The sequence below is a fragment of the Natator depressus genome, chromosome 2, assembly GCF_965152275.1.
Source record: "Natator depressus isolate rNatDep1 chromosome 2, rNatDep2.hap1, whole genome shotgun sequence".
In the NCBI taxonomy this organism is placed as follows: domain Eukaryota; kingdom Metazoa; phylum Chordata; order Testudines; family Cheloniidae; genus Natator; species Natator depressus.
The window spans coordinates 217921540-217934906 of NC_134235.1; the positions used below are offsets into that span (position 1 = coordinate 217921540).

At 41.0% G+C, this 13367-nt stretch overlaps 1 protein-coding gene across 4 annotated transcripts in view; it reads left to right on the forward strand.

Annotated features, from left to right (window-relative positions):
* CALCR (calcitonin receptor) overlaps positions 1–13367 on the forward strand; it is a 261199-nt gene that overhangs the window by 132960 nt on the left and 114872 nt on the right. For all 4 annotated transcript variants that reach the window (XM_074945913.1, XM_074945912.1, XM_074945915.1 and 1 more), the window contains exon 3: positions 10902–11055. In XM_074945913.1, coding sequence (XP_074802014.1) covers positions 10902–11055 — 154 coding nt within the window. The remainder of the gene's footprint in view (positions 1–10901; positions 11056–13367) is intronic.

The window sequence follows — 13367 nt, forward strand, 5'->3', positions numbered from 1 at the left end:
TATGAGACTCCCCATCAGCTCCCTTTCATATTTGTTAAGCACAGTTTAGAGACATTGCTCAGGTACATGGCCTGATGACAGTTTCCAAAGAACCTCTTCTTCCCTGATACATCTATGGTGTCATGTCCCTCAGAAGCCCCTCTGGCCCTTCCTTCAGTCTGGCACAGCAATTAGGTAGTTCCCCAGGCCTGCTTCCCATTTAGCTTTTAGGAGAGGGTGAGAGGAGGTGTTGTGTGAATGTGAGATGAAGTATATCGGGAAGGGAGATCATGGAGCAGATCAGGGAGAACTAAGAGACATTGTGTTTAGTAAAACAGGGATTAATATTTATGGGTTCCTGAGGAACAAGATGAAGTAGAGGGTGGGTGGCTGTAGCTGGGGAGGGGAGATGGAGGAGGAGGGAGTGCAGATTTAACTAGAAAAATAGTTCCTATTAACTTGGCCTCAGAGGTCATTAGTCCAGGATTCAGCTAGTGCCTTATAAACAGGAAGTGACCATATGATGTAAGCTAAATCATAGGACTGGAAGGGACCTCAAGAAGTCATCTAGCCCAGTCCCCTGCACTCATGGCAGGACTAAGTATACATGTACAATAAAAGCTTTCTGTTCAGAGGAAAGTGTGTCATCATATTCTGATAGTTGCATTGGTGATGGTGCAGAACTACCCCAGCTGGGGTACTAGAAGGAGGGAGCATTTGCACAATGTCTCCCAGAGCTCCAACATGGATGAAGGGGGAGGGTTTGAAACAGGATTGTTTGTTCCCCTCTGTGGCTGGCCAGTTTTGTTGGCTAATTAGAAAGGAGGAAGAAGTCATCCCCCACCCCCTTTTGGAGTGACTTGCAAATTGATGCCAGCATCATGTGTACAGGCTGCAGTGTTAGCCATGCCCCCTAAAAGGGGGCACAATGGGGTAGGCTCTCTCACCTGAGCCTTCCCTATATTTCTGTGCAGGCTCACCTGCAAAGTGTTCAGTAATCATAAAATGATTTTGCTCCAGATTAAGGCTACACAGTGGATTTAGATGCAATGAGACCAATATTGTATTTTACAAATGTCTTTTGATTATTAAAATCCTTGATAAAGGGTCATTAAATCCACACCTTTTGCATAGCCATTACACCTCAGTGACTACACTATACATGGAAGGTCTGAACTGTTTCAAATTCTGAAAGGTTCATGTACCCTTGAAATATTTGTCATTTTAAAAACAAGGAAAACAAATTAATCATGGGTAAACCAGTGTGACAGAATCAAAAGCAGATTGTAATTGTATATAATTGTGTAAACTGATATTATGGAAAACTTAGGTAATGGTGACAAATTTCTGCAGTTCTGTTACTGAGACATTTACCATTTTAATGAGCATACCCTTCATTTGGTACTCTATCACTACAGCCTTCACAATTTTTAATATAATTTATTTATGTCTGGTGGCAGGCAAGCCCTGGCCCCCATCAGGCTTTTGTGAGTCAACCACCTAAGCAACCTTCTCCCTAAAATTTCTAAAGCCCATGTCTGGGCATTGGGCCAGCAAGGTGCACAGTGACTGCAGAACATAAGCCCCTTCTGCCAATCACCCAGACAACTGCTCTTCCAGGATCTGGGCCGGGTAGGGATTCATCCCTTTGATGGACTGGTGGGTTGTTGTTCAAGGCAAACTCACTTAGCATTTTGTGGGTTTCTGAGTCTGAGAATAAAACTGCTTCATCTGTTCATGGGGAATGGGGGGAAGTCAGAAGCCAAAAAAACTTCCCCTAGCTGCCTAAAGATATTTTCAACAGTGTCTTTCTGGTCATCCGGCTATGTCCTATTCTTACTTCCTCTAGGCAGCTCCCCACAGCTGGCTGAGCAGGACCCTGGCTTTCTGTTGCTTCGGGGGGCAGTACGTTTGAAATGCAGATTCTAGCCCCTCCTGGAAAGCCAAGAAGCTGCTCTGACCATCCCCCATAAACCAGGGCAGTCAGTGGGTCACCATAGGATATGTCAGCATCATTGGGATTGGATGGGCAGCCTGAGGGATCCAGACTTGACATGGTCCCAGGGGTTTCTGCCTAACCTCCACAAATCCTGTCCATAACAACACTTGCCAGGTAGGGGGCCATCTGGAGTTAGTTGAGTGGATTCTAGATCTTAATCCAGATGCGAGGGACAAACCCTTTTTTTCCCTGGCAAACATCAAACACCGCCCCCCCCGGCCGCCCTTGGGGAGGAAGGAGGTAACCCCAGGAATGGACACTGCTATAAGAAATAAAGCAATACTTTTAACTAAGCAGGACAAGTCCTCAATCCATATCGGGGCAATGGCGAGAGGAGAGCCCCTTTGGGAAGTTACACATATGCATTCCCCAGCAACCAGACAGTGTACCCAGTCCCCCACATCTAAATATATAGATTAATGCTTGTTGGCCTGATTAAGAGTTCCAGTAGCCCCAGCCCGAAGTGAAGTAAGACTCAATGCTTTGCTGTAGTCACTGAAGCTAGAATGTGCTGTGAACTCATTGAACAGTGAGTTCCATTTCATGTTTCCTGGACCATCTATCCCCATTGTTGATGAGTTAGTCCAGAGTTTTCAACTGAGTTCACCTTTTCTCTGGATCACACCCCTCTGTTGTGGCTCCAGGGTCCATCCAGCTGTTCTCTATTTTAGTCCAAAAATCAAACTGCCAATACAGTGGCAGCATCTTTTCCAATCCCTACCCCTGGGGCTAGCTGATTGGCTGACGGTCACATGGGTGGTTCTAGGCCAATCTCCTCTCTTGGTTTTGGAGTGACAACCTCCACCGTAATGAAATTCAAGACATGGGCAACCAGCCGCTTGTTTTTGTGTGAGAAAGACACTCGTCATCACCAGTGAAATTCCATTAGTCTGTTAGCCAATTTCCTGCAGCCATCCCACCCCCACAACAGAGGAGGCAGACCCTGCCGGATCTCTGGAAGTCAGTGTCCTCCACCACCTCTAGCCAATCAGAGCTTTCTTGAGTGGTCCTATGCCACCTTACACTTAAAATATATATAACTTTCTAAATTATTTTCTGTTGAGAGGGCTTTTCCATTTTTGCTGGTACTGTATAGTTCTTAAAGTCCAAAGCAATTTTTACTATTCGTTAACTTTATTGAAAAAAGGTAAAAGAATCCACTCTTGATTTTGATCATTAATTTAAAATATAGAGGAATCTGTTGAGCACATATTGTACACAGAGTATAATTTTGCAGATTCCTGAGGAAAGTATAGGACCGAATTCCACCGGCCAACCTATTCAGAAGAAAATGGATCTCGTTGGGCTGCCCCATATTACATGTGGAAGCTTCTCATAATAAATGCAATAAGGGGTGAATCATCATTTTAAATCTCTTCACTATTTACTTTTTTCCCCTAAGACCTATTTGGAAGGAGCAGGATCTGATTATCTGTGCTGTTGCCTTTGAAAAAATTACTTTAAAGTGAATATTCCACCTTGCAGCTACATATTCCAGCCAGCTGTAAGCAACTGGGGCTCAAATGTACAAGTCTTACTTGTACAGGTATCCCCCTTGAAGGCAAATAAACATTTTATAGTTTAGACTTGGTGAGTGTGTTTCTGCAATTGCTTATTTTCAAACTGTGGTACAAACAAAATGGGTACAGTTTTCTATTAAACAAAAGCCTGCCTGCACCGAAAAAGGTAGATTCACAAATTAAGGGATGCTCCAAGGTTTTAGCTCAGTCTCTGCTTTTAAAATTTAAAAAATAAAATGTCATTGTGAAGCTGATTGGTCTAAAGCAGCTCCTTGTGACAAAAGGCCAAATATAGTCTTCCTTCAAGCCCATGGCTTCCATTGGACTACTCATATAAGTAAGGATTCCCCATATGAGCCAGGCTTGCAGGACTGCCTCACAAAAGTAGTACAATAAATATTAATGAAGAGAAAAGTTGTTTTTCACTAAAATTACGGTGTCTTCCCATTATGCTAGTGATGGTCTCTTCCTTATTTAAAGACCTGCCAATATTAGTGATGTAAGCATCATGGGATTGCAGTATAAAAACTAGCTTCTATCCTGCTTTAATGCTAGCTAAATATTAGAAGAATTTTAATGTTCAGTGTATGAATGTGAGGAACTAACATTAAATATTTCAAAGTTATTTTACTCATGTTAAACAAATATTAAAAGATGGGGGGGAAATTATTATAATGTTTTATAACATTGAGAGTACCGTGCATTAATTGCCCTCCTAAAGCATGCTCAATGGATTCTATCACTATCCTGCCATTAATAGTCGTGAAGAGACATGGGACCAGATCCAAGGTTCTGGAGGGTCTGTGTAACCCTTGCTGAAATGTGCTGTGTTCCCACTCAAAGATTGGATGTACCGAAGGATAGGAATTTAGTGATCCGTATAGTGGTGACGGAATATAGCAATTTAAAAAAGAATTGGGAGAATATTTTTCAGCCACCAGAACCAATAATAATATATTATTGACTTGGCCAGAATTCATAAGAGATTTTTCTGGGCTCAACATTAGAGGTTGCCAATTTTACTATACTTAGTTTAGAAAAAAAAACACGTGGAAGGAAAGAAAGTGATTCAATATATACCGCTTGATCCTAAATGTTACTTAGAGTCAATAATTTATACAATACTTTTTATGTTTTTATCATTACTAATGATGGAGTAGTGCCTTTTTGGAGACTTGTTCATCACATGAAGCAGTTTCTGAAACAACTATATTTTATGTTTCTTTTATCTGGAGTCTCTGTTGTACAAATGAGGAAAATCTTGCATCGATAAGACAGACGGATTTACCTATGTTTAAGAATTCATAGTAGAGTGGGACAAATAATATATACAAATTGCTTTCATCTGGACTGTATTACCAATTCTAGGTATAAAGAGATCATCAGTATTCCCAGCACTCTACTTATAATGATAATTCATCTTCTTATAACTGTCATTTATTGAGTGGTGGCTTGGTGGTCGTATGTATGACGTCATTTACTTGGACTTTTAGGAGTGACATCATATGTACGGCTGCTAAACTGCTGCATGAGACATCACTAAAGCAGTTTTCTTCAGAAGAAATAATACTGATCACTTATGCCATATGCCAAATGTCCTGATTATGAAGTTGTGAATTATTTATTTCTCTTTAATAAAGAATAATTTGTAATGCACAAGGTATTCTACTTTACTGTACATATCGACATTATTTGTACTTCCATCTGAAATAATTGATGGCTGGGAAATTTTTTCAATACATAATAATGGACTTATGGAAAATACAAACCCACACAGTATAGCAGATATTAATCGATAAAAGATTACTTAGTCTTGTTAAATATCTTTTATGGCATAACAGATGTTAGAAAAAAGCATCTTAAGGTTAATTCCAAAAATACCCAATTACAACCCTCCAAATCTAAATTTCCAAATTTAGATTTCTAACCAAATTCCTTGATAGTTTCTCCAAGGAACTAATAGCCTGATCCAATGTCCACTGACGTTAGTCGGCGTTGGATAGGAGCCTATGTGACCTGTATGTGGAGCCTATATGTGTATCTGAGCCTATAGCTGTGGAAGAGTGGATCATAGGATGTTATGAATAAAGTCATTTCCCGTACTTGTCCCAAGTGACTTTAAAGCTTCTTTGTATGCAAATAAGGATAAAAGATACATAACCCTTTTTTGCAGTCTATGATACTTATTTAAGTAACCTTATAAAGAAAAAATTGAGGATGCAACAATAATACGTCACCTCATTCTAGATGTACCACCATTGACTTCAGTGGTCTTTGGATCAAGCCATTTAATACCAGAGTGGTGGGTGCAGTATAAGATCCTTGTAGAGGCCCATGTCGGTCCCTCCCCGTGAAGCCTGGAGGGAGGCCACGCCTCCTTGCTTCCACATCTCTGGAAAAGCTGGCTTAAAGGGGAATTAGTAGCCTCTGAGGCCCTAGCCCTCTAGGCAGAGCCAGGCAGCAGAGAGTCTAGGTCCCTGGCCCTCAGGCAGGGCAGAGCAGTGCATAGTCTTGGGGGCTCAGGCCCTCAGGCAGGCCCCCCAGTCTCTTGCCTGATGTCCTAATTCAGGCAGACGGCAGACAAACACAGACCTCTTGGTCTAAGGAGGGAAGGCAGCCATCCTAGGGGTGGGGTAAAGGGACCCAGGCTCATCCTACTCCACAGGGTCCCATCCCAAGGCCCTTACAGTGGAGTGCTCTGCCACTGGGTCAGTGGGGATCCCACTACAACATGCCAACCAGCACTCTGGCACTACAACCAAACTATTGTCTGGTGTTCCTGGACTACTTCCTATAACCCCCTCACTGGGTACCTTCACTTTGTGCATGTCCTCTGTCTCCTCAGGGTACACAGCTAGCAGCAGTCCTAGCAGCTCCTCAGTGACCTCTTTAGCTGGCAGCTCTGGCAGCCCCTTTAAATCCTCTGTGATGTAGAGCACAAGCCCCAGCAGTGGTGGGAGGTGTCTGTTTCCTTCACCAGCTTCATCCAACTGAACTGGAGGGCCCACCTTTTGTACTTCCTGTTTCGCCCCTCTGCTTCTGAAGGGGCAGGCATGGCTAGCCTGGCTTTACCCACCAGGGAGTGGGCTGGGTTCCTCCCTGTCAGGCCCAGAGGGAGCCATGCCCCTTGCTACACTCCTATATACAATAGAAATGACTAAAGCTCCTGTTATAAATATAAAGGGAAGGGTAACCACCTTTCTGTATACAGTGCTATAAAATCCCTCCTGGCCAGAGGCAAAATCCTTTCACCTGTAAAGGGTTAAAAAGCTAAGGTAACCCCGCTGGCACCTGACCCAAAATGGCTAATGAGGGGACAAGATTCTTTCAAATCTGGAGGGTGGGGAACAAAAGGTTTGGTCTGTCTGTGTGATGCTTTTGCCAGGAACAGATCAGGAATGCAGCCTCACAACTCCTGTTAAGTTAGTAAGTAATCTAGCTAGAAATGCATTAGATTTCCTTTTGTTTAATGGCTGGTAAAATAAGCTGTGCTGGAGGGACTGTATATTCCTGTTTTTGTGTCTTTTTGTAACTTAAGGTTTTGCCTAGAGGGATTCTCTATGTTTTGAATCTGATTACCCTGTAAGGTATTTACCATCCTGATTTTACAGAGATGATTCTTTTACCTTTTCTTTAATTAAAATTCTTCTTTTAAGAACCTGATTGATTTTTCATCGTTCTTAAGATCCAAGGGTTTGGGTCTGTTCACCTGTACATATTGGTGAGGAGTCTTATCAAGCCCTCCCCAGGAAAGTGGGTGTAGGGCTTGGGGGGATATTTTGGGGGAAGACGTCTCCAAGTGGGCTCTTTCCCTATTCTCGTTTAAAACGCTTGGTGGTGGCAGCATACGGTTCAAGGACAAGGCAAAGTTTGTACCTTGGGGAAGTTTTCAACCTAAGCTGGTAAGAATAATCTTAGGGGGTCTTTCATGCAGGTCCTCACATCTGTACCCTAGAGTTCAGGTGGGGAAGGAAACTTGACAGCTCCAAAAATGTATTTTTCACATTTCGTCCTCAGACTGTGCACTAAAAGAACAAAACTGAGCTTATGTCAGTGACTACCTTTGAGAATCTGGGCCTATTGTATCAAAATGTTAATGTTCTGGTTTTTATCCAAATACAGAAAATATTTACTATATGCCATAAGGCAGTTTCTATTTATAAGACACTCCTAAGAAAGTCACCTCTGTGTTTTTAATTTCTCTGGATGAAATCAAGGGCCCACTGAAGTTGGTGAGAATTTTGCCATTGACTTTAATGGGGCCACGATTTCACCCTTTACATTTTCTAATGACTAGAGAATACAGTCCCATTTGTTACATTATAGCTTAATTTAAACAATAGATGATACAGATAAAATGCACTGTGCTAAATACAAAATTAACAAAGCAGGGTGTGAGTTCTTACCCCATTTGTACACACACACACACACTGCTGTCACACCCACACCCACACCCACCCACACACACACAAGACCAACAACCACAGAGTGAGGTGTTCTCCTTTAACTCTACACCCAATGAGAGTTTTGCCTTTATCTTCTTTGGGAACAGGCCTAGTCCCTTTGTGTGTGGCAATTTTTAAAATTGCTCTTCAAGAATAAGATGTCTTCTCTCTCAGAAATATCCTACTGACAAAAAGACTATCATCCCCTTTAAAAATGGCTTTACAATAGTAAATCATCGTGTCCGCACTTACTATAAGATCCCTTTAGTACATTTCCTTTCTGCTGGCATTTCTTGCTTTTAATTTCAAGGTACACTATGTTTCTGTCCTGTGTAGCCTCGGTGAATGCACAGTCCTCTTTTATTTATATATATAAAAAAGATCATCTTGAAAAGGTTAGAAAACGATGGCAAGATTTTTTAATTACTTAACATGTTCTTACTGTTCTAACATATAGATTTATATTTTCCCCTTTTACCTCATATTTAAATTTTTCTCTAAGTTGTAAGGAAAAATCTAGTGGAACAAACATGTATAATTCAGGATCACAAACTTTTCAATCTCTTCTGGCATTGCTAATCTTTGAATTCGTTTTTATCATGTTTGGCCAAAAAGGGGGTCAGATCATCCCTTCTCCAGGGGAAACCTATTTAGGGGAAAGGAAGCTCTATGCACAGAACAATCAGGTGGCTCTACCTCCAAAATCTGCAGATCTTTCCAAATCTCCATGCATGGCAGGGAAGCCACCAAAAGCAGAGACCATCCATATGGAGGCCCTGTCCCTCTACTCTTTCATCCCATCCCTCTGTAGCCTTCCTCGCTCACTGAATGTTTTGTTAATTCCTCCTTGAAATTAAGTTAAATCCGCAACATCCCCTTTTTCCAACACCAAGGTTGGGTGGGGCTGAAATTAATGGCTACATGGAGTAACATGTAGAAAATACAAGTAGAGGCTTGCTGTAGCAATTGGACATTTTAATAGTATCTCTCTGAAGCACTGAATTAAATGACGTTGCATTGCTGTAAAATTGGTGTAAGTGTCAAATTCTTTGGGGCATTCTGATCATGGCTCTCCCAAGTGCCTCTTGCACCTTGTCACATCAGCACATCATGGATCTCATTTGGAACCATCCTAATGACTGATGCTTGGTATTTGGTTGTTGCTGATGTTGCTTTGGAAGGTCTTTTGTGGGTCCCACTCCCTTTTCACTGATCTGGGGTCCATTTACATATGTGTTCTTGGTTCTAGGCTTTCTATACACTTTAATTCATTTTTATCCAAGTATCCAAACGGAACCATCCAGATATATCTCACTACTGAGTGAAGGGTGTAGTATAAGTACCTAAATTTAAAAGAACAGAGTAGAACCTATCAAGAATATATCTCCCTTCTTCCTGTTTCAAACAGTTATCTGCATATACTGAAGTAAAATGTGTTCTTCATCCCACTTACACTCCAAATGATGGCTGTTTGTTAGTGAATTAAAATGTTGGTAGCGAATGAGATTGTAAATTCCGTTAGATATGGGGGCATTATAGGGCTAAAATGAAATAACTTGAAACAGGAGAATTGTGATAGAATACAATCTTTGCTTTCTATAATTCAAACACACTGTCCATGTTATAGACCATATAAAAGTGATCTAGTACTGTTAAATGAAACAAACTTTTGAATGCAATAGTTTGTGGTATCACTTGAGCCATAAGGAACAAGTATTATTTTGGAGCAATAGGATGGTATTAAAATACCATTGAAAATTGTCATGTTTTCTATTTGTACAACTATAAATGCCTGTTTAAATCATCAAATGCTACTATAAACCCCGCAGGCTTGCAGTGAGTGACCTATAAATGGAGTAGATATCATCTAAAACACACTCCTGGGATCCTTTGTGGGAAAGCCAAAGATACATTTTGGTTTTGAGAAACACAATGCAGCCAAAAAGGAATCTTGTATTAAAGCCAACAGATTTGCATGCCTAGTCTCTAAGGAAAACTAGGCTTGGAATAGTAAAGGTTGGGTCCTACATTTTCAAACCTGGGTGCCTGAAGTTACATTCCAAAAAAAATGTATGCACCGAAATAAATGTGGCCTGATTTTTAAAGGTGAAAAGCACCCACAAATCCCTATGAGCCAGATTGTGATGGCTGTTGTGGAGAGGTAGGGAGTCGAACAAGAAAGGGAGCATAGGAACTGCTCATTCCATTCTCCTCCCATCGGGAGCACATTACAAAACAGGGGTGGAGTAGGGTGGAGAGGAACAAAAGCCCCACGCTCTCTCACTTTAGACTGGCCCACAGAGTTGGTCTGGTTCAATAGAGGGATCAATCAGATCTTAATGGATGGAACAAGATGTGCACTCCCATGAGCACTGACCCAGCACAGAAGAGATTTTCCCTGGCTGAGACAGTCTTTCCCTCATTCTAGTAGAGTAGTGTGAGTATGCCCTGTCCTCACACAGGGCTGTGGAATAAATGTCACAATATAGCCCATTGTAATCAAAGGGGGCTACATAGTCTATCACTCAGAATATGAAACATTCCGTTGATTTATAAGATGTGGCAATAAGATACACAATGCTGGATACAGTGGAAAAACCTACTTTGTCTAGAAAGGATAGCTGGGAGCAGCTGCTTGTGGGAGGGCAGATTTTAAAAAGTACCCGTAGGCCAATAATACAAATGAAAAGTTTCTCAGCCTTTTCAAGGTCTCTAATGATTCTTTATGTTACCTAGTGTAAGGGAAAGAATGTGGTTAAAATGCTGAGTTTATAATGGAGAAAAACTACTATCTTTACAATTTGCTTTGCCAAAGATAAAAGTTCCATAAAAATTACTAAGCATAAGTGCAGATAAAAGGCCTTTGAAGTAAGGATAATAGAGATTTCTGAACCTCATGTTTTTGATTTTCTCCTCCTGGTTTTACTCACTTTCATTAACAGATTTTCCTTTCTGCAGAGAATGGCTCCAAGTCTTACTTCTACTGTCAATTATACTGATCCTACATTAGAGCCTGTAGTAACTGAACATTCACCAGTACGACAGAAGATAATAGATTCGCAGTTCAAATGCTATGAGAGAATGAACAGAGATCCACCATATAGAAAAAAAGGTAAAAACAAAAGAGGGGGAGGGGAGAAAAACCTGTAATTGCATGTTGACATATTTTCTGTATAACTGTAAAGGAACATTTCCTTCTGTGTACTAATATTATTATACATAGTCTTACTGTCTGCATTTGCAAAATATACCAATTTATCACCTATTGTATCAGTTTTAGGGAGAATAGCCCTACAAATGATCATGGAGAATGAACTATCCTCTCACCCTTAGAGATCACTCCTCCCTGACACCGTTGAGGCACACTGAATTGGCAATGTGGTGAAGCTTGAATTATTGCTGTTCATGCTTTGGGAACATCAGTCTTTACGGCTGTCAGTCCAGCACCTTTCACAAGTATCAAACCCACACAGATACTTTAAAGAGAGAAAATGTGACTAGCAATCTCTTCACTATAGATGTCATTCTATTTGCTTCAACTAGCCATTTCATTTTTTCATAATTCATTTATTGACTGTCACCTTTCTGGTTTCTAAATTAACATAGATGTTCTAAATGTACTGTGTTCTAAGTTAAATGTAACCATCCAGTCATAGGCATTATTGTGAACAGCTCAAAGAAACCTCTGCTGAAGCCAGAGTGACTGGGCCAGCCGTAGGCTGCCAATTTTCAGTGGCACCAAATTATGGTCAAAGTGGGGAGTCGTGGTTTTTTTTAATTTGGTTCAATTTTTGTGTGTGTGTGCTTTTTGGAGGTAGGGTGGGCGACAATTTTCCATCCTGGGTGACAATACGCCTAAGGCTGGTTCTGTGGAGTAGTGGTCAAAAAAGCAAACAAAATATTGGGATGTATAAGCAATGGAATGGAAAATAATATGGGACGTATAATGCTGTTATGATATAAATCCAGAAGCACCCTCACTAGGACTACTGTGTTCAGTTCTGGTCTTATCTCGAAAAGGATGCCGTGGAAATAAAAATAAAAATAAGCCAGAGAAGGGTGACAAAATGATTACAGGCATTGAGATTTTATGTGAGGAAAGAAATAAACCTATTGGGGCTGTTTAGTGTAGAGAGGAGACAACTAAAAGAGGGCATGATAAAGAGATGCAAAATAATGAATGGTACAGAGAAGGTAAATCAGATAGGTTTTTCTCATAATACAAGAACAAAGAAATTTGTTGAAATTGAAAGCTGACAAATTTATGACATCTATATTGGATTAAATAAGGTATTTTTTTACACAATGGATATGTAAACTAAGGGACTTATTACCACAAAATATTATTGTGCCCACAGGATATTACTGAGCTCTGTGAGATTTGACATTTAGATGTTCAAGGTCTGATCTAAAGTGTATTGAAGTCAGTGGAAAGGCTCTCATTGACTTCAGTGGGCATAGGATTTAGGTCCATAATGAGAACATCCATAGCTATAAGACAGGGTAAACCAGTCATTAAGGGATATAAGCCCTTATGTGTCAGGGCAAAAGCAAAACTCTAATTGCTGGGCTTTAGGGGGAAAAAATCCGTTATGGGCAGCTTATTCTATTAGACCCCAGTTCTGCAAACCTGTATAGATTCACTTGTATAAAAAGTTCCATTGGCTTCAGTGGGATTTGTTGTGTGAGTAAAGTTACACAAGTGCTTAAGGATTTGCAGGATCAGGGACTAATTTCCACTGCAGGACTTCTTGCAATTTCCTCTGCTGCTGCTCTACCGCAGACAGGAGACGGATGCTGGTCTAGTGCGGTGTGGCAACTCCTGTGTGCCGCTGACTGACAGCTAGACTGAAGTTGTCATTTGATTCAGCTGGGTTTGATACAAGATATGGGTTTTTTTATTTCTTATGATGATGAGAATAACTGAGATGATTTCAACATGTATGAAATGATTTTTTTCCAGTTTGGTTCTATGAAGAAAAATCTATACGAAAAAAGACCTTTACCCCTCACTCCAACCCTTTAGACTGCAAAAAAAGGCCTGGAGCAGCATAAAGGGGCTCTAAATACCCTGTCAGCAGATTGCCCTGGTTCAGGAATTGCAGAAGTCAGCTATAATGCTGTCTTCTGAGGAGAGGATCCCTTGGTTTAGTGGATGTATCAGGAGCAGGGCTTCAGCGTGCAAAGCTGCAGCAATTCCATGCACCCTACAGCCCATAGGGCAACCCAGAGAGACTGCCATAACTTAGACCCCAAGGCTGTATACTTCAGGAGCCTCTCCAGCCTTTGAAGGAGCCCAGGACTGGGAGGGCACACAAGTGGCTTAAAGCCGCCATAGTCTGCCTTCAAGTTACAGCACAGAATCTCAATCTAAGTGATTTCAAGAGAAACATTTCCCCCACCCCTTCTTCATTTTCAAAATTG